Raw genomic sequence first — 22,482 nt, 5'->3', positions numbered from 1 at the left:
TGAGAACCTTTATAAACCCTTGGCATTATAAATGTAGTGTTTCCTGACAGAAGTAAACCTTAACAGTACCAGATTAGGTGGAGTGAGTGCCTGCTTCCAGCTGGGCCCACACCACCATCCATCAGGGCACCTCAGGGGCCACTAACACTGCCCAGCTGACCATTATGGAGAATATTATGTGAATTTTCACCAACAACTTAATCAGGATTGAACACAGCTCTTGAAGCAAGTACTTTGGCTTTCTTTCATTCACTGCTGCACTGTTCTATCCTCAACAGTTCATGCATCATAGCACTGATCTAATCCTCCCTGTTTACAACTTAGTTACCCACCTTTGAAAAGATTATCCACACAAGCTGATGAAATTTCTAAACACTGTATTTCATGGGCAAATGTTGAATACAGACCAGGGTGCTGACAGTCATCAGCATTTTATGCAAAATGAACCTCACCAATGAACAAAATACCTACACACTGCTGCAAGCTCCACTTAAACCTCAATTAAGGCTTTGTTTCTTTATACAAGTTTTGCTTTTTCTGGTTTATACTAAGCCCTCATCATATTCATGGTTATCGCCACTGGTTACGGAGGGAAACTGAAATCCACTCCTACTTGCTGTGTCTTTGAGAAGATACAGAATGCATACTTAGGCACCTGAATATACATGGCCTGATTTTCTGAAGTGCTGAGCACCTCCAATTCCCTCTGAAATCAACTGAAGTTGTTCTACAGCAACTAAAAGCAGGTCAGTGCACTCAAATCCCAAAGACTATTTTATTTCACTGCATATTAAATGATCACATAAAAGACTGTGGGGTTACCTTTGTTCAAGTGGCGTTACTTATTTAGCAGTTACATCACAAGATGCTCCATGGAGTTAGACAAAGGTACAAACTTTCTTGCAATTTAGTGTCTTTAGTTACATGTCATCAGTATGGGAAAAAAAGTAAATATAAATGAGCAGTTCGTGTGCCCATGAACTTGGAAGCCAGTATGGACAGGTAGGAACTCACAGTTCCCTCAAACAGTATCATCCTCTGTTTGTGAAGCAAATTCTCAATTTGGGAAATATAAGCAATATTCTCAACAGTAATTAAAATACTCAAGAGGAGAGAATTCTCAGAACTAGGAGAACTAAAGACTGACAGAAGTTCTGGTATCATAGTGAAGAGGTAATACCACAGATCTCTTTCATTTGCAACCTTAAATGATTTTCATAACTTGTTGATAAGCCCCTACTATAGCACAAGACCACTTTTGCAGCACTGAATTAATCTAATAAATTGTAACAGACAGGTTCAAAGACAGTAAATCACCAGCAGAAATAAAAAGGGTAATTTCAAGATTTAATTAAGCAGACAAGATGCACTTTTCAGTTGAAAACAAAGAATCCCCTTTGTGGGTGTCTCCAAGTTGAGTTCATGGAAGTGACAATACTTTTGACTGATGGATCATGCAAAAGAAATTTTAAAAAAGGTATTTTGTGAGAGATTGGTTATGTGAAAAGGGACATATAGATTCAGGATATACAGATTCTTTGCAGCTTACTGATCTGAGAAGCTGGCTACGTGAGAACGGGCACATAGGCCCTTGCAGCTAGCTGAGCAAGGTCTCATAAGACAATGCACCACACATCCTGGGTAACAACTGAAGTTACAGAATATTACATGTATCTTGCTCAGTAACTGAACCACCATTGAGTCTTACTGCTGAACTATGGGTTTATTTGCAGAGCCAGCAAGGTTAGGTTTTGGCAGCAAAACAATGGACATCTGTGGTTAGAAGGCCAGGGAAAAAAGCAGAACTGCTGACCACGATAGGGGGTCTGAGGAGGGGTTTAGAATCAGCTTAGTCGACGTGAACCACTTAGAATGCGCCGTTACGAATATGCATAAAGCCCATTATTGTTAGTATATAAGGAGTTCTGGTACAATCAATAAATCGGATTCCTGCTGATCACTCATATTGAGCATCTGGGTTTCCCCTCTATCGCGACAGTATTTGGATTTTAGGGAAGTATCCTTGTGATTCATGAAAATTAAACTGCCTCTGCAACCCTACTGATTCCTGTTGCAATCTCCAATATACACCATCACCTTTTCTGACTCATTCCTCCACCCTCCTGTCCCTCCAACTTCATAAAATCATTATACCACAAAGCAGTACTTTTTTTCATCCTTCCCTTTACATTGTGGCTCACTGGCAATCTCAGGGTGAGAAATGTAATAATCTCAGGGTTTGAGACAGCATGGACACTATCTCTCCTGCCAGTTTAGCTACGTTTGGAATACAGTAGCTGTGATGACTGTGCTTTATGTCAGTCTGTGAGTAATGCAAAGCTGTGGAGCATGCTTTTGGATTGGACACCTCTTGGGTTTTAGCGATATTTTATGCCTTTTTCAGGACAGTCTAATCCTCATCAGCATTTAGGAACAGCTTCTTTTGGAATTTCCAAACCAGACACTGCCTGGGTTAGGTAGCAGCTATAAAGCTTCTTCATCTTATTCTTTTCCTGAGTTCAGATACCATGTGTTGCTGCTTCAGTATTATATTGTATTTAGGTAAAACATAAACTTTGAGATGTTTAGGATTCATGTCTTCATAGTAATGTTCCTTTCCTGTCCCTACCAAGTCTAACAACTCTTACTGAAGGAAATGTGTCCCAGTCAGACTATTCCATTCTCCTGCAGCAGTGGATGACAAGAACAGCGTTATGTTTTTTCACTTAACTAAGTCTATATATTAGCAAATATTTTGTAAGTTAAGTAACATGTAACTCTTAAAACATTATATGCCATTTCTAAAACCTGCATCAATGATGAGCAGAACCTGCATCTGATGATGAGCAAAAACCAGTATATATGGGCCTAACTTCTCAATTAAATCACTTGTTGGGGAAAAGGCAGGGCTGTCATGTCAGAATGTGATCTTGATTACACACCTACTAAACAGAGGTTACCATAAAAAACCTTTACATTATGCTCAAGAACACCTTTAAGGCTGCTACGATAAACACAGTTGCTTTGTTTTATTATCAGTGGCTGTTCAATCTCCCACATGACCATTACTCATAGGAGAAAGGCTCAGGAAGCCTCCACTAACACAGTCCACACTTTCAGCAGAACACAGCTTGCTTCAGGTTTCTAATAAGACAATCAAGCGACTTCAAAGTCAGATGTTGGCATATGTTACGTATGTCCTGGATTATGTGGAAAAATACATGACTGCCACCAGCACCTGAAGGAGGACATCCTTGAATTGATTCTATGGTCCTCACTCTTACATCAATGTATCAGTCTCAAAGCACATAAAACTATGTACATGCACAAGCATGGGGACACACATGGGGACAGGTTGGAGCTCTTTTTAAACACAGAAAAAGGCATTGATTTCAGGCTGTAAAGGCCAGAGGTTGATAATTTCTTTGAGGAATTCCAACCATTGTCTGAGGCACAAGGGACAAAAACTACCAACTCCATAAATTTGGATAAAGAGGGAGAGCAATATTTTTATCATCTGCATATATGGGATGGATAAACTGACTAGATTCAGAAGTAATGCCATCTGAAAGTTTCCTTAGTACCAGCCTGTAAATGCAAGTGAAACCTAGGGATTTTTCGTAAATCTCAACAAATGAGGTTTCAACACTTTCAGTCCCGATTTACCAACATCCCTTTAGCCTTAAATAAACCACTTTTTATGGAGAGCTCCCATAGTCACACACACGTAGTAACAGATGATTTTCAGTCTGTCATTTTCAAGAATATTAACTTCATCATGACAAAGAGCAAGCTCCTTAGAAAGGCATTGCAGGTCCGTAAATGCCATTTTTAAAGTTCAGAATAAGATAATTAACAGACTGAAAATGTCACAAGAGATGAGACCAAGACGGTTATGCATTTCAAGATTTCCTAAGTAATCACAGGAGTTACATCCTTTCTCAGTGTATGTAGTCCTGCTAATAACTTGAAACTATATTTGCAAGTTTAGAACTTTTTATTGAAATGTGAAAATTAGGACCTTCTCTCCAGATTAATGATTACATTCAGTTATGACAGCAATGAAATGCTATTGGAATTACAATATTAAGAGACACTTGCATATATCTGAGAAAAAAAAAATCCGCAGAAAGATAAAAAAAAGGCTGATTGTAGACCATGGCATGGCTATGTAAGACAATCTAAAGAACAACAAAATTTTAGTGACCAACTTGTTCACTATTGGCAACACAATAGATTTTAGATTCGAAAAATATACAAACTATATTCAAAATACAACCATTTCAAAATATTTTGTTGAAAATAGCATACAAGAGATTTTGAAGGCTATTTCTCAATTGGTTATTTCTAAATATTAATGAAAAAGTAGTTGTTCATTTCCAAGAATCTCCACCATACAGTTATGTACTTTAGGAACCTTTTGTTTTTCTAATCATTGCTTCCATCATATCCCACTGCTCTTTGGTAACCTATCAAAAGAAAAGAGAATTTTATTGGAATTTCATATAATAATTACACATCAAAGTGTCTGAATGTAAAATAGCAAGCAAGGAAATTAATACCCTCTTCAAATCATTGAATTCTCCTGCCATAGATACATATTCTCCACCATCCATTCTAATAACCTAGAAAAAGCATAAACAGTGTTTTTAGTAATAGTGGGATTTCTGTAGTATTCACTTGTTAAGAACTGTGAAAGTAATTTTTACTGATTTGGGTGAGAAAAGCCCATACTCAAAATAATGCAATTCAACCACTTTTAGAAGTTCTTTCTAAGGTGCTAACAACCATGCACTACATTTAAAAGGTGATTAATACTTGTAAACAATTTTAAAGTAAGATCTTTTGTTTCATTTCTGAAACCAGGTCTTTAAAAAAAAAATCAACAATACTCACACCGTCATTGGGTTAATTGTACAAACAAGATCAACCAAAACTCACTGCTCCATTAACCCAGCTTGCATAGTCACTGCAGAAATAGGCAGCAAGATTTGCAATTTCTTCTACAGTTCCCAGACGACCACAGGGAACCCTCTCAATTATCTTCTTCTCAAATGTGCCTGTTGGGTCAAGGCGGCTAAAAGCACCCTGAGAATTAAAATAAACATTAATATAAAAGTTATAACTACATCAGAAAATAAAATCCAGCAGAGATTTGACTCCACATGCACAATACAGAAGTTAATATTTGTCAGTAAGCTGTCGATACCCTCATTGTCAGTAGCATGGAAAAGAAGGAAGTAGAAAAGAAAAAACAATTTATCCCTTTTGCACTGATATGCATCTACTGATGATAAGTTGGAATTTAGCACATTTGGGATAGTCACCCACCATCTATCTATGAAAAACAAAAGGGGTTAATCATTCTTTTTCCTCAAACACCCTTGATAAACATTTGAGGAAGTAAGCAAGACTCAACTGCTGCATGGACAGAGGAGAGGAACAAGGGGAGAAGAGGAACAGCAAAGTAAACAAAAATAAGTTATACATGACAGAGTAAATAAAATGGAGAAGAAAAAAAAAAATCAAATTTACTTAAATTGCAGCAACTGCTAAGGCTAAAGGAAGTCACCGGGAGCTTTAGTACTTGAATAGCTTAAAATGGCACGGGAAATAAAAGGGATTTTTTCTTCCTGGCTCCTCCACAAGGAAATAACCTCCTCACTCAAAATGAGAAATGTATCAGTAACATTTATGTTAAATCACTGAAGTTATGATTTAAATCACATTGTAATTCATGTAATCATGGCTGTAATCATGCCATTTAAGTCTCCTATTGCCATATTTTTATTTGCCAGTTTATAAGCGTAACAGTGTTGTGCTTGTATGCCTTGTTCTTTTCCCATCATGACTTACAACAGTATGTTTTAAAGACATGGATATTGCCCCTAAGGCAGAAAACCTTGATTTTGCAATATGCTGTCTGCCTTTTTATGCTTTCAGGGAAATTTTAAGTTGGAACCATACACCAAATGTAGCATCTTATTAAGAACACACAGTATCTCAAGCAGGTTATACACTATTAGTTCAAAAAAGGAATATTAACTGCAGCTAGCACTATTGACATTTAAATCCCTTAACTTGCCAGATGTTTTTCTTCTACTCTTAAAAATACACAAGATACAATGCCTGTAGAACTTTTGGTGTGATCCTCTAATGCTGTTTCAACATTCTTATAATTCTGCTAATTCTGCCACTTATTTTTCTCTATAGTAAAAAGAGTTAAAACTAAGTTTTCCCGTGTAGCATCTAAAACTGGCAAGAGGAAACAAGGAAAAAATAGTAAATAAACAAACAAAAAAACAAGTAAAAAAGAAACAACTCTGCACCCCTGTTCCCAAAACAACAGCAAAACCAACTGTGAAATATTTTACAGGAAGAAGTAATACCATTATTAGTGCTCATAATCATAATAATTTGATTCAGTGGAAATGGATCTTCCTTTCTCTTCTTGCAGGACTGCTTTCTTTATTCTTCCTGTTCCAGCTGCTCTGGATTACTTCCTTCAAACTCTCTAGTCCTCCTTCTCACTCACTTCAAAGCTTCTCATTTCCTTGCAAACTTAGTTTTTCTCTTTCTAGTTTTGAGATTTTCAACAAAACTAGTGAGATTCTGTTCTCATATCCCTAAAAGAGATTCTAAGATTTTGGAACTGATGAGATGTTTTGTTTAAAAATTAGGGGTTCAGGCAGAAACAGGAACTTTACTCCAAGTGTAAGAATTCACTCCACTTGACAAACTAGGTACATAGAGATAAGAATCAGCAGTAAGTACTTTAATATATCAATTCTTTGAAACACTAAAAAAAGGTCCAGTTTATATCAAGTGTAGTAGAGGGGACAGTGGCAGGTCTCACAAGTTCAAGAAATGCTGTTTTACAAAAAGACTAAGAGGGAAGTGTGTTCAATATTCCAGCAGTCTTGACTACCAAGGAAATCATATTAGAATTTACGGCTACAGAAAGGTTAGACTGTTGTAAAGTTAAGTCTGTACTACAAAGCATATTCAAGGCTGTGTTTCACTTCATGCCATGTACCTTTGTTTTTATTGGACCTGGTTGAATCACATTGAATCTCATGCCATATCTACCCCATTCAGCCGCAAGAGACCTAAAAATTCATTAACAGAGTGCATCAATATTTTAAACACAGTATTTTAATCCTATTCAGAAAAAAAAAAAAATTAGTCAAATGTGTAAATACTGGAACATCCTGAAACAGACATTTTTGCTTATGAGGTTTTTTTGTGCTTAACAAAATAATTTGAGTGAAGCAAGAAAAAATCTCATTCACAAACAGAGGAATATTGATTTAATAGATGAATCATAGATAAAGCAGCATGAAGGAGCAATTCTTTCTCCTTTGCAAATCACGGATGGTGTTGGCACCTGAACTCCTTAACAAACAACTGTTAGGCCTCCTTTCTCTGGCAATTTAGACTATCCCACAAGTATACATTTCTAACATTTGCAGCATAGCTCTCACATTACATGTTTTGAAGTAACACAAAACAGAGGATACATTCTAAAATAGGACCACTAGAATAGTTTTGCTTTATGACATTTTCTCTGCATAATGAGTACTTCGGATCTACTACGGTGAATGAATAAGCTGAGTCATAGTCTCTGAAAAGTACACATTTCCGTTACAGCTCTGTAGAACAGAAATCAAGACCATTACTCAGTCCCTCATTTTTTTCCAGATAAAGAATTCTAGTTACTAAAAGGCTGCCAAACTATTCAATTCTTTCTGCTGAAGTGCAGAGGAAGATCTAAGTGCTATTAAGGACTAGCCTGAAGTTAAAAATGAGAGAAATCCTTCTGTTTGCTGAGCAGCATGGATACATCAATATGATATTGTTCTGAACTAAGTAGAACTGCAGACTTAATTTTAAATAGTGATAGGAAACAAATTTGTTGATTAATATAAACAGAGCTGAAGCCACAGTATACTGTACCCAAATAACAAGCACATATTTTCCTCAGACAAAAGAATGTGGAAGGTGCTACAAATCTCAAACAGTTCCCTTAATAGCTGTCTTTAAGTGCTGGTTCACCTATGAGAATGCAAATGAATCTGATTATCAAAAGTCCATACAACAAACTTTGGAACTTGTAATTGCCAAACTAAGTAGTTCTACTTGTCCTTATCTTGGTCTTGTGATAAAAACAGTAACAGTTAACGCTTCCCTCCATAAGAAGCTGTCAGCATGCTATTTTCTTGCTAGGATACTGGAGCCTGGATTGAACTCTTGTGGTACAGCGGAATAGGTGGACTATACTAACAAGCTCCATCTTAAGGATGTGAAAACTAAAGCACATGTTTTGCTGTATTACTCACTTGCTCATTGCTTCTACACCAGCTTTGGCAGAGGCACTTGGCAACACAAATCCTGAACCACTCTCTGCATAAATTGTTGTAATAGCCAGGAATGCTGCTCCTAGAAGTTGCAAAAACATTTAAAAAACAACTCATACCAAACAAATCAAACAACCCTGAAGATCAAACTCTCAACTTAAGGTAAAAGCAAGCTAAATGGTACAGAAGTTTGCAGCTCAAGTGTTAGGGATACCTTTTCACTCTGGGTAGTGAAAAGGCATTTTAAAAATATAGTCTTTGAAACTTTCTTTTCAAGCCTTTTTATTTCAGTTCCCTCTTTTGCATGACTGTTAAGACTTGTTCCAGGTAAGTGCAAATAGCTATTGATTAGGCTCTGAAGGTCTAAGCCCTCAGACTTCTACTGATAATGACTGCATAAATTACTCTAACTGGAGTGAAGGCTGAAGATCTTACAGTGTTTTTTCAGAAGCCCTAGTCTAGTTGTCACTAACCAGATACTTTGCCCTAAATTCGTCAATCCCTAAGCAAAAAAAAAAAAAAAAAAGAAAATCAAGGAAAAAAATCAGCATTAACAGTTAGGTTTGGCATAAACTAACAGCTGAGGGCTTGAGTTAAAGTTTACACAGAAGAATAAAAATTTTTAAGAAATTTTCAGAAGCTTTTTCTGCAGTAGAGCCTATTACAGAGTTAACCTGCATAACTTTTCCTATTATTATCACAACAAACTCCATTATAAAAGAACTACTTTCTTTTATATCCTATATTTTATAACAGACTTAGCAAAAAATGTTCTGAAAAATAATGGAAACTGCAACTGCTTATTTAATCTCTCTTCTATAGAATCCTGCAAATTCTGTCTAATCAATGACTGGCATGAGCTTATCGTAGCTGGGTAGCGAAGGACAAGGGATGACAGTTCACTGCTTACATCACAGTAACTAAAATAACTGTTCTACTTACTATATTTTTAAAATAATTTCATTAGAATAGCTGCTCAGGGGATATTTCTAAAACAATGTACACTACTGATAGATTTAAGTAGAGACTCAGGTAAAAAATTACAGTAATATTATACAGAGAAACAAAAGAGAACCATAAACAAGCACTAATTGAAATGCCAGCAGATATCCAGAAACCATGGGCCCTGTTTATAAAAAAGGAGTCTTCACACTTTGAAAGGAAAAATCTACACAGGCAAAAAAACTATAGAACAACTCTGAAATTATCTAGAGGTCACTGTTAATTACACATTTTGCAGAATTAAACCACTGATTTTTTTTTTTTTTTTTTTTTTAATACAGGCAAGTTAGGTGAACCTAACATGGAAGCAAGAGTAACTGACAGATTGACAGCTCTGGTATTTAAAGAACGCTTCCGCTCATACACAACTTTTATTTCTAAAGCCTATTCATAAAATGGACAATAACTGACCAATTAACTCCTCTCACTTTGTGAAAATAAGTAACACACTAGCAGATTACAACTTCCTTTTAAATACCAGCACAAACCTGCAGTCTAAAAGCAGAGAACTTTTATTATTTACTACATTAGACTTAGTGTAGGTCACACTGCAGACCTAAAGGACGTCTCAGTGTTCTAGAAACTGACAGATTTGTAGTATCCTCACAGACTGCTCTAAAATATTTGCACTAGGTAGAATCACTTTAGAAACTAAGGTCTCTGCCCAAACTAAAAAAATCAAGTAAGTAAAAAGAAAACGAAGGTGAGAGGATAAACAGGTACACTTGACTTACTTGCAAAAACATGTCTTAAAGAAAGCCTTAAACAAAAAGTCTTATTTACAGATGGACTCCCCTAGAAAGAAGACATGCAAGTAACAGCAAAAGAAATTCACATGTTTTGGAAGCTTGGAAGTGAAAGGAAGAGAGACAATATGAAGGTGAATGGCATCTAGATTTTACCAAATTTGAGGATGGAAGTAAGGAAAGTAGCTTTTCATTCGACAATAGCAAAAACAAAAGCATGTTTGAGTTAGTATTTCACATTACTCTGTGGGTACAATACACGCACCTAGAAGACCACAAGGCAACCTATTTCAATGGTCTGCCATAATGATATAGTAAGTCATAATTGGGGATGTGTTTTTAATGTGGGAATATCAGCACAAAACCTTATTTTTTTAATTTTAAAAATGTCTCTGCAATTAGAACTCTGAAATTAGATTTTTATATTCAACCTCAGTTGGTCTCTGGGCCCAATTGTAAGCCCTGATGCTACAATGAAGTAATTATTAGCCAGATCTACTGTGTGATACTTAAGGACAGCTTTAACTGAAAAATTTCCTTTCTAGAAGAATGTTAAAAATTGTATTTCTCTTCTCACATGAACTCTCAAAACTGACTATAGTAACAGTAAGGCAAGGAAAGCAAGTAATAATATGTCACAATACTTAAGATACCTTTTTTTACTTTAATGAGCTCCTTTCCAATTTCCAGAGTTACAAAAGCAGTACCATTAAGAACAATATCAGTTATTGTTTTCCAGGCATTAGGAGAAAGTCGTTCAGAAGGGGAAATAAAGTTTCCAGCTGCGTTGTTTATCACAACCTGAAACATATAAAGGAAAGAGTTAACTAAAAATAAGAGACAAAAGTAAATAATTTACAAGGAACTTTTTAGTGTTTCCAGGGACAAAAGTAAAAACATCCTCATCAAATGAGGTATGGGGGGTAGGGGAAGAGGGAGAATAATCCATCCGAAATTTTAGCAGCTGCAGCATAGATAAAGTATCAGTAACAGAAAATGAGCTGTATTTCCAAACTACTGTACTGAGGAACTGTAAAATGCAGAGGCTATTTTCCATAGTGTCTCAAGTGCATCCTAACAGAAAAGTTTGTCCCCACAAAATTCCAATTTAATATAATATTTAATATATTGGGAATATATTTAATATAATGGGAATAAAAGCAAAAGAAGGCAACCTGATAACTAAAGTCTGGATGAAGTGACTGTTGCATAACAGGAAGTCAAATAATTCGTGACGAGAATATTATGATACAGTGTACTGCAAACAGCTACTACAAAACTTTTGTTGAATAGATGTACATCCGTCAGTTCCTATGAACAACAATCAGGTAGAGGATACTTTCACTTTCTTAAGGGGAGTAAGCATCACATTAGCAGTACTTAAACCAAAAATTATGTAGCCAGATCTAGCATACTTAATAATATAATGTGCTGAAGCAATACAATGGTGTACTGTTTATGTAATGGCGCCTCAGTTCATGTAGGTTCGCACGTAAGACAAATTCTTTGTCCTGAAGAACTTCTGGGCTAAATTCTAATGAAGGTATTAGAATTTTCAATAACAAAACAGAGCACAGTACATATTACATGAATGTAAAACTAATAATACACAACAGCCATAAATTATAGACAGCAAATTCAGTTTAAAGGCCTCCCTGAAATCTGAAGGAAAAAAAAAATCCAAACACCTTGAGATACTGAGAAGGTTACTTGAATCACTGAATAAATATAGGAAAGACACAATAATAAAACTAGTGAACTAAGGACTGCACAGTATGATCTTTGAGGTATGTAGGACTGCCAAAATAAGCCATGACAAAAGAATGATTGCTTTCTAATTGGGAATAACACTCTTGGGAACGGAATGAACAAAACAAAGCCAGAAGGACTTTCAAGTTACTGCCATCAACTTCTGTCTTTGAGATCTCACCTCACATGCAGGGTGGCAGTGAGTGACACCCAGGATTCATAAACTGATATCTCATGTCTGCAACTAAGAGAAAAGCTGGACAAAAAGAACTGAATATTCAATTTACTCTGCAGTCTATCTTAAAAACACAAAATATGTGAAATTGAAGAGAAGGCAAATGCTTGTAAAGAACAAGTCATGGGAAACATTTATTCAGAAAATTATTCGTGTTCTAAAAATGTACTATACAGGAAGAAATCTCCTCCCTCTCTGCACACATGTAAAACCTGAAGATCGTGATTTTGACTTTGGTCAAAAACTCCATTAAAAAATAGTCAAAATAATATCCAGAGAATCTTGTCAACAAATCAGGACAGTGAGTTGTCTTATTTCTACCACTGTTATAGCATACAGCTATACAGCCACATAGCATACAATTTCTCTACTTTTTACGATACTTAAAATTCAGTAGGTTCTCTACCACATCTGTAGGAAGCTCTTGGTGAGTGCAAATTGTCTTCAATACACATACAACAGTTTTAAATTTACAGTAAACAGTTTTAAATCTGACTGTCCTTTACAACAACGCTACATCATCACACTTCCTATCAGCTAGCAGAATCCAAGTTCTCACAAATCCAAATCTCATAAACAAATCAGAATTTGGTGGTTATCATCCTTCAGATTCCACCAGATCACCCCCCTCACAATGTGATGTAAAGAGCTGTTATTTTGTGCCAAACTATAAAAAACAGATGCTTGGTTTGACTGAAGATTTTTCTTCATTTTATAAGAACTTAATCTTCAGTTTGGAACCTTCTTTGTGAATATTAATAAGCTAAGCAAGGACCAAAGGAGACATTTATTATTACTTTCGTTGCTATTTTTTGAAGCCTTGTGTTAAGATGTCATTCAGTAAACACAGGTAAGTCACCTTTTCAGGATGATTTAAGGGCAATATTCCTTTCCCTTAATTCAATCCCTCCAGAATTCTCCCACTATTTAAAAGAAGATGTTAGTCCTCAGAGTAAGGATAAAAATGGTTTGTCTACCTGGCCACTAAATATTCTAAGAATTACGGGAATAGAGTAACTTTACTGTTAGCTTTACCTTGAAGTACTGCCACTGTTTTGTCTAGTGTCTTTTTAGATTCCATTAACTTTCTATCTTAGTAACTTTCTTCATACCTACTATGCAAAGTATTTTCAGTAATGAAGAATGAGTTCTTTCCTTTCCCTAGAAGACTTACATCAGGATGTCCTGCCATTTGGATTGTTTCAGCAACAGCATTCTTAACTGAAACTGGATCTCTCACATCACACTGGACGGCATGAACCTAAATAATAATGGAAAAGCAGTTGTCAGACTTAAAAACTATATCATTCAAAAATTTAACAAGTCTATAGAAGCACGCAAATGCAAAAAAAAAAATCCAATAAAATGTAGAGTATAATACATAACATGTTCACAATTCTACAAAAAATTACCTTATTCCCTGTTTTAGAAGAAATTTCGTCCGCTGTTCCTTTCAAAACATCCAGCTTCCTAGAAATAAGTATTAACACACCTTATGTCAGTTAAATGCAATTACAATTCAGACTACTAAAATCTCTTTTTTTTCTGAGCAAATATGAACTAAAACTGTTGCTGATTTTCATGAAAACTGAGCTTTAAGATTAACACTATGTTTATCCACTAACTTTCTGAAAGAAAACCAAGTAATTTATGGTTAGTGCTACTTTAAAACAACTCAGAAGTGACAATGGTAAGAGACTCTAAAGCTAATCAACATGTGATAAGCCAGAAAAAAGCACACTATCATAACAAACTTAGTTTTAGCTACTACTCTACTAGAATTAATAAGAGACATACATATTCACATTTAAAACTAAACAATTAAACTACTGTTAGGATCACAACACTTCTGTTTATTTTGATTTAAAATGAGATTGTTTTTCTAGACTTTATTGAAGTGCTTCTAGATTCTACTGCACTACTTAAGAGAGCTGTAGAAAATCATCATTAAAGGAAAATCAAGGCTTTTGTTCAAAGTCAGAAGAGGAACGGATTTAATTCTGTATTATAATTCAAATCTGCATCAAGAACACCTGTAATAACATATTAATAATGTTCAATAATGCCCACTGCAAACTTTTGTTCCCTTTAAGGTTTTAGTTGAATTAATGCCTACTATTTGAGGTTGCTTATTTTGCTGCCACATTTCATGAAAATGTGTTTAGTTTATTTCTTCCTACTGATTTTTATACCATTAAGCATTTGCAGAGAAATCTGCAAGTTTCTAGAATCCACAATATGACATTGTAATTTAAAAGTGTACTGCAACAGAATAAATAGAATAATTTTTTCTTTTTTATAGAGAAGAAAACAGTTCTCATCAGCAGTCAGAAATAAATGAAAATTCTAAAACATCTTCATTAATATTTACCGGCTTGCTATAACACACTTGGCACCTAAACTGGACAAAGTTGTTGTCATCCCTTTGCCAATCCCAGTACCTCCCCCAGTTATAAAGGCCACTTTCCCTTGGAAGGTATTTGGTGGCAACATCACTTTTTGAAGAGGTGAGAAGAATGCAGCTTGTGGTGCACTGTTGTCTTGATGCAGCACATTTGGCCCACGGCTGAAAAACTGAAAGAAAAAAAACCCAGAAAAGTTAGATTTTTCTCCTTTCTGTATTCAGGACTGTTATGCAAGATCAGATTTTCCTATGACAGTGGAGATCACAATCATAACTGCCTTATTATAAGTAAATATATATGAATATAAGAATGACTAGATTGCGTTATAGCAACACACATGGGCCTTTACTTAAATGCTAACACTGGACTAGGAAAGCACTTGAAATATTTTTAGATACTCTACTGCAACTGAAGAACTACTGAAAACATACTTTAGTCATGATTCTTGCTACTTTGTGCAATTTTTGTATCTATCACTTTTACTAAAGCATGTGAGAAACCATTAACAACTAATGAGAGAAGGACTTGGGCTTCATATTCATATATGCACTGTAATTAATGCATAAACAAAACCATGTGATTTTAGGTTATATACGTATGTATTTACAAATTTAAAATCTTCAGCAATAGATTCATGATTTTGACCCTTTACTACTGCATCCAACCAAACCTTCTTTGCTGGAGAACAGGACAGAACCAATCTTCACAAGACCTGCCCTAATGGCCACAGGAACTGCTAAGGAAATCAATGCCATCTCCCAGACAAAACTGGGCAAGGTTATGTTATCAGCATCACACTCTGTCCCAGCAGAAGTACCATCTACAGTAAATTAGCCTCTGAAGGATTGGTCCCTGCAAAAACACACATGCTTGGAACATGTTTAAAAACACGCATGAAAAAAGAAGAAAATTCAGTATTACATCTAGCAAACTATGCTAGTAAGAAAACACCCCACTAATGTAATGAGAAATTTGTGATGTCACCAAGAAAGTTGCAGCAAAAATAGCCAACAGGATATTTCTAGCATCCTAATCCACTACACTAAGTCAAGCCCTAATCTAAATACTGAATTAAATGTCTTGGGACAGCAGCATTACACTAATAATTCAGAAATTCCCTTATTATTTAAAATACAAAAGTTACCTTAACCTGAAGCTCCAAACACTTCCAAGTAAGACAAAACTGGGTTTGCGTTATTTTTGATGTGCAAAAAAATTAGAAGACTGTAAGCTATACTTATTTTCTCCAATTTTAACTTGTACTTGATCCTTTAATGTGTTTATTTTCATACCAAAAAAAATCTAATATAATTTTGTGAAAGAAGACTGAACAGTCACTCTTGTATGATGCTGTTAATAAAACCATGCAATGGTTCACTAGACTGACATGAAGAAGAAAGGTAGTTTTAAAATAGTAAAAATATTACAACTTATTATTATGTTGTATTAATTCACATTTTGAACACTATTAATTCACATTTTAAACACTAAAATTAAGAGACAACATTTTTAGTGGTAGATGATTAATCTGTACATCCCACAGTTACAATGCAGGGGGTTTCACAGAGCTTAAAGTTCGCTTGCAGAAGTGTGCACGTGAATCTTTCTGTGTGGCAATACATATGCATAAGCAATTCAGGTGAAAACAGAGATAACAATCATGGAATTACACTGACAATTTAATGCAGCTTAAAGCATGGTGCTATTATCACCAGGGTCACGGGCTCAATCCGTGTATGGGACATTCACTTAGGAGCTGGACTCGATGATCGTTGTGGGTCCCTTCCAACTCAGAATGTTCTGTGAAAAACTAAAATTGAAGAAGAGCTGGAGGCACTACATAGAACAAAACTGAAAAAACAAAGCTTGAACTAAAGCTGGAATTATCACATTTGTAAAAACACTGCTGCTTTTTAATTGCCCCAGTGAAAATAAAATTTGCATACTTTCACGGAGTACCAGAATACTACTAAGCCTCCAGGAAAGGGAAATGTGAAGGTTCTCTTTTGGGACTTTCTTAGTAGTCCCCTACTCATCTCTCTTCAGGAGAAATGCTCCCTGTGGAGAATTTCAGCTCACGGCAGAGACTGCAAATCAAGACAGCATTTGGACTCCCCCTTCTTTCAGGATATGGAGATTACTGAAACTCCCTGATCAGGTGCTCTGTCTTCTTGCTCTCCATGAAAGAAACACTGCAAGCAGCAGTGTTTCTACTCGAGCAGGGAAGATCAGGACATGCCACAGCAGAGCAGAAGGCTGCACCAAGACTAATAAAGTACGATAATGATAACCAGCCTGTAAAGTTGGTATAATTGAGCAATCTTTTAGTCAGACTGCTATCGTCTCCTTACTGGCTTGCACAAGAGGCTTCTATGACAGCATCCATGCAATTTAATCATTCCACTGCTTAAGGCTGAGGTTTTAAATGAAATCTCGGGTGTAAATAGAGATATAAAGAAGTCAGTAAACAGCTTTAAAAAAACCAACAGTCAAACAACAAACACACATATCACTGACAAACCAAAAAAACAAACCCTCACCCAGGGGGTGGAAGTGAACTGTCAAATTACTGCAGAAAGCCGTCTCAGAAACACACAAGCAGTCACTGGCAAGAAGCACCGTGCTCAGGGAGAACTCACTAAAAATGACCTCCAGCAACATCCGCATAGTCACAGAATCATAGAATTATTTGGATTGGAAAGAATCTTAAAGATCATCTTGTTCCAAGCCCCCTGCCATGGGCAGGGACACCTTCCACTACAACAGGTTGCCCAGAGATCATCCAACCCGGCCTTGAACACCTCCAGAAACGGGGCATCCACAACTTCTCTGGGCAACATGTGAATATCTAATCTAAAGTACCATCTTACAGTCTGAATCCATTCCCCCTTGTCCTGTCATTACATGCCCTTGCAAAAAGTTCCCCTCCAGATTTCTTGTAGGCTCCCTTCAGGTACTGGAAGGCTGCAATAAGGTCAACTCGGTCACAAGTCAAGCCTCACCACTGCTTGGACAGCAACATTCCTAAAGGGCCGTGCGCAGCTGCGCGATTGGGGCCAAAGGGCGACAGCACGCAAGTGGAAGCCACGGCAGCGCCCGGCGGTGGGGCAGGAGACCGTGTGCCGGGGAGCTCAGCCCGCACCTCTGCGGGGGCTCCGCGGCGGACAGGGCCGGGAGCTGAGGAGAACCGAGGGGTGTTCCCTTCCTGGCTGTTTCCCCAGTCCCGGCAGCCCGAACTGCAGAGACCCGCCGTGCCCTCTCTCTGACGCGACAACGGCGCCCGGGCAGAGCCGGGGCGGCGGGGCAGGAGGCGGCGGAACACCGCCGCGGTGCCGTCCGTCCGCCCTCAGCCCCGGCAGCACAGGGAGCGCCTTACCCGCCCGGCGCCGAACAAGCGGGGGCCGCGAACCCCGCGCCACCACAGCCGCGCCGCCGCCGCCATCTTCCCCCGCCGCGCTCTGCGCCTGCTCCGCGGGGGAGGCGCGGCCGCCGCCGGACGGCACCGCCCCGGCACCGGCAGCCGTGGGGAGCGGGGAACCGGCGAGACCGCCCCACCACACCCCCCCACAGGTGTTGCAAAATATAGGATGTGTAAAAATTTTCCTGAGAAAGGCCATTCTTTGATGTTTGATCTTTGATGTTTGATCGTTGTATACTTTCAAGCCTAATCAACAAGATAGGAGCAAACCAGCTCTAAGCAATGTCCAGGTGAAAGACAAATTATTTGTTGATGGAATTGCCTTGTTAAGGTTTAGGGCTTGACATGTTTCAATGATCTCAGACCTAGAGGGAGATTAACAAAACTTGGGAAGAAGGATGTACCACTGACGGTGGACACAAAGAGTGCAGAATTTATGGGCTACAAGGGCATTTGGCAGAATCCCCAAGATAAGGAAAAAACTAGTAAAGGCAACACAACAACTTCGCTCAAGTCAGCTCTGACTGGGTAAAAGGTATTTCTGACAGGGCGAGATTGCCCACTGACCCAAAAGAAGAGAACGACTGAGCATATGGACTAAACAGCCTGAGAAGTGAGAGAATCATTAACTAATAGAAGATAGAATCCTAATTAATAACAGAACTAGGTAACTGGTAGCCAATGAACATGAACGCCCTTTTTGCTAAAACATTTAAATAATGAAAAGTTCTGGTTGTCCTTGTGCCGGCTTTGTGTGTTTGTCACCCAACATGCCTTTCTTCATAGAACTGTAAATAAATCAAATGTGGATTGGCTTCTTGAACACCAGGTGAAAGAACCTATTTTGGAGCAACACAGGGGTACCTTCTCACCCACTGCCACCCCCCTGGTACCTCCAGTTCCAGCTGCAAGGGTTGGAACATGCTTGGTTCAGTCTATCTGCTTCACTGGGTTGGAATTTTATTACTGAAAATGATTCACTAAATGGTATTTAAAGGATACTAAATAACTACGTTCTTTGGTGCGGGGTTTGGTGTTTTTGTTTGTTTGTTTGCTTTCCTTGTGGTATCTACACCCAGGAATTGCTGTGCCCTTTACTCATTGCATGGCGGCCAGTTCTTGGCATGTGTTTTGGGGGGAGAGGATTTGTTTAAGAAATATGAGAAAAGAGGTTGTTGAGAATATTAGCTGTCTGCTAAATAGGAATTCAAATGGAATGGGTAACACAGGGCCTGATTTGAGGTGAAATTGTGCATTCACAGATCACTCCTGCGCAGCAGACAGAGGCTCCATGCTGGCTCCACCACGCACACCAACAGTGGCTGACTGCCGTGAAACAAGGTTTACCAGAAAGATCAAGAGTCCTCATTTCAAATTCAACACTGCTAATGGAGTTCAGAAAAAGCCTAAGTGGTCTGTGAACATCAGACCGTATTCAGCTACGGGAGATTATGTTGAGATAACAAGACACTTGATTTATCTGCGTTGAGCCCAGAGACTGGCTGATGGAAAAAGTAATGACTGACTGATACCCACCCATTTGCACAGCCTTTGTAATAAGGCAAAGAAACGTGCAGAGTCATATCTACTCATAAGAAAGGAGAGGATAAGGGGGTGGAGGAGCAGCATACTAGCTGTAAGAACCTACAGATTTAATAAAGCTGCAGGTTTTCCAGGAAGGACACCATACTTGATGGATCTATGCAGTTACAAAACTAGGCATGAAAGACAATAAATCTATCAGTGGGTCTATACTATCAACTTTTGAATTTAGAATTCCAGGCAAACTGCTTACACACTGCTGTGGTAGTTCAGAGGAAGCAGAATTTAAATCCTACAGCTTAGTCATCATTGCCCTGTATAAAAATGACCAAACAGCCATTTTCTCTACATGTTCAACATTTAGGAAAAAAAAATATGGTTGATGCTCTCTTGGTACAGTAAGCTCTAGAGTAGGTAACATCTTCATAAGTTCTGCACACCGTCTGGCAGGCATTGAAACAATAGTGTCACACTGCTGGGCAATAGTTGCCACGTTTATCATTAGAGCAGCACGTGGAGTATCTGGTAGGTGTTAAAGAGTTGCTCCAAGATTTATATAGTAACATTCCATTACAATAACTTAATTCAAACACACAGAGTCTCAAGGGATCTGTAATCACTTAACACAAAAACAAAACAAAACACAACAACAACAAACAAAGAACCCCAGGAAATAACCACCAAAAAAAAAAAAAAAAAAAAAAAAAAAGAAAGTTGGAGAAACAGAGTGAATATTGTTCAAGAGAAGCTTTTAAAATGCCAAATACTACAGAATTTAGAAAGCTTCACTGGAACTAAGCAACAAGAGGAAACAAAGTACAAACTACACATTGGAAAATACAAATGGGCTAAACAGCTACCTCTGAAACAATCATTATATTTCTATGGTGAGAGTGAACAAGGTGATATGACTGAACTAAATTTCAGAAAATGTTTTCTAGCAGCTTTCATTTATGAGGTGCAATTCCTATCCTATACTTGTTACTTTTTAGTAATATGAAGAAAATGGTCTCCAAGATTGGGATGTGGACAAATTTTTAAAACTGCAATAACACCTTAATGCTATACAATCTAAAAATACTACTGAAGGCAGACTACCCACATCTTACTGATACCCACCCATTTGCACAGGAAAATAATGGGCTTAATAGGCTATTACTCCACTTTACAAAATCCCACTTCAGTTTGGGTGGTGCATATTTACAAGCTTAGGGGGAGTTTAAAAACAGCCTAACTGAAATATTGAAGTGTCCAGTCTCTAGTTCAAGGTATGTCAGGAGGTTTAAAGTGCAGGAAATATCTGGAGTTTTTTAAAAAAATCTTCCGGGATAACATGAGAAATTATAAGACTGTAAATGTAATATCTGTGGGGGAAAAAGTAATTAAAAAATGAAACACCTAGAAAAGGTGAAAAGATCTGAAAGTGTCTGCCTAGAGCTAGTCTTCTGAAAAGGTAATAATGTCTTAATCATCTCTTATGGAAATGCCTAAGAGATAATGAATATATAAGAGCTGGCAGGTATAATTTGACTTTCAAGGATTTAGCCAGGTGGCATAGCATAGAGCTCAGCCTGAGTCCTCATCATAAACTTGCATGCTGATGCTGTTTCTGCCACTCAAACTACTTCGTCAAAAGAAACACATAGCACCTGATGATAAAATTTAAAAATACTCCAAGAGAGTTTTGATACAAGAGATTACTAAGACAAAACAAAAAATCCTAGGTCAGGAATAAAACATGAACATAACGCACATGTAAATTTCTGTTAAGAGCAAAAGTTTAGTGACAGAACACCTTGATACTTTGTTTAGATACTGTTACTGTTCTGATAATCTCTAAGTTTTGGACTCTGATGAATCATTTATTTCTGAACTGAAAAAGGGAACAAGTAGAAAACCCACAAGTATTAGAGAACAGACACCTAGGTCAGTCAGGATCAGAGAGACAGCAAGTCACTCTCACAAAGTCTAGAAGGTAAATGAATGGTAAACCACAATTCTAGAAAAATAAAATAAAATTGGATGAATGCAAGAAAATTTATAATGTAAACATTAAAAAGAAGTTTATATGATTCATACAGTTTTGTATTATTATGATTTGTCATGTGAGTTGATCACATGAGTCAAGCCAATAGGATAAATAAGACAGAATAATGACAACAATACAGAGAATATTTAAGTACAGTTATATAAAATAAAGAAATAGTCTAATTTAAGATACACTGTATACTTCTGGTCACCTTAGCTCAAAACTGAAATGACAAAATTATGAGGGACTGAAAAAAAAGAAGCAAAGAAGATAGATAATAGAAGAGATTAAGGAGATTGACCATTTTTCTTAGAAGCATAGGGAGGAAAATATAAAAAGATATCTAAGTGAACGTTTACGGAAGTCATAGAACACACGGAAATTAAACAGATTATGATCCTACAGAAAGTACATTTCTGGCAGCTCATATTTACATTTCTGTATGTTTTAGATTAGTATTTTCTATTAGAAAAAAGTTATCCTGAGTTTCTCCAGCCCATTTCAACTCCACAGGTTTTTTGATGCTAAAACTTCTTAACTGTGGACATAACTCCAAAAGATTTCACTATTTTGTAAAGTTAGGGGGCAAACAACCAATATTCATTACTTGAGAATAAGCCCACTGCCTGGTAGGAAGAAATTTGCTCTCCAGCTGTGGCTGATGTGATCATGGACATCAGGAATGCTTCCTCTGAGCTGCCTAGCACAAGCAGAAATGGGTATTTTGAGCCATACCTCAGATGTGTGTGAATGCAGTCACACACGTATGGCCTCCCCATACCTGTCCTCTGCTGTTCCTTTCCAGAAAACTCAGCATAAGACAAGTCTCTGGTAAGCTGCTGAATAGCCTTCGAACTCCCAGCGTTTTTTCATTTATTTAAAATTCTATTTACTTCTTCCTTGTACCCAGAAGTCACTTCCTGTTAAGAGATGAACGTCTAGAACATCTCCTGTTCCATATGCAATGCATTTTGTTAGGCATATTAGCGCACTGAGAAG

General features: G+C 37.3%; 1 protein-coding gene across 3 annotated transcripts; it reads right to left on the bottom strand.

The window, feature by feature from the left end:
• Positions 1-4,266: 4,266 nt before the first annotated feature.
• Positions 4,267-22,315, bottom strand: DECR1 (2,4-dienoyl-CoA reductase 1). Of its 3 annotated transcripts, none has more exons than XM_032128941.1 (10): positions 22,265-22,315; positions 14,461-14,663; positions 13,502-13,559; positions 13,264-13,350; positions 10,759-10,906; positions 8,340-8,439; positions 7,037-7,109; positions 4,942-5,088; positions 4,563-4,625; positions 4,267-4,469 (listed from the first exon to the last, which is right to left on the bottom strand). In XM_032128941.1, the coding sequence occupies exons 1-10, from the start codon at positions 22,298-22,300 to the stop codon at positions 4,410-4,412; spliced, it is 975 nt and encodes a 324-aa protein (XP_031984832.1). In that variant the 5' UTR covers positions 22,301-22,315; the 3' UTR covers positions 4,267-4,409. The 3 variants fall into 3 exon arrangements, with proteins under 3 accessions (XP_031984832.1, XP_031984831.1, XP_031984840.1); XM_032128940.1 differs by lacking the exon at positions 22,265-22,315 and adding an exon at positions 17,871-17,948; XM_032128949.1 differs by lacking the exons at positions 4,267-4,469; positions 22,265-22,315 and adding an exon at positions 17,871-17,943 and having other exon boundaries at positions 4,897-5,088.
• Positions 22,316-22,482: the final 167 nt, after the last annotated feature.

Source organism: Corvus moneduloides, chromosome 1 (genome assembly GCF_009650955.1).
Source record: "Corvus moneduloides isolate bCorMon1 chromosome 1, bCorMon1.pri, whole genome shotgun sequence".
Taxonomy (NCBI): Eukaryota; Metazoa; Chordata; class Aves; order Passeriformes; family Corvidae; genus Corvus; species Corvus moneduloides.
This window is presented reverse-complemented; position numbering and strand designations above follow the sequence as displayed.

Coding starts and splice junctions, on each gene's coding strand:
- DECR1 (XM_032128940.1), bottom strand. CDS start 17,936: ATGGCGGCGGCGGCGCGGCTGTGGTGGCGCGGGGTTCGCGGCCCCCGC. Junction 8,440..10,758: donor GCTCATTAAAGTAAAAAAAG/GTATCTTAAGTA, acceptor TGCAACTTCTAG/GAGCAGCATTCCTGGCTATT. Junction 4,626..4,941: donor CAAGCTGGGTTAATGGAGCA/GTGAGTTTTGGT, acceptor TGCTTTTTCTAG/GTTATTAGAATGGATGGTGG.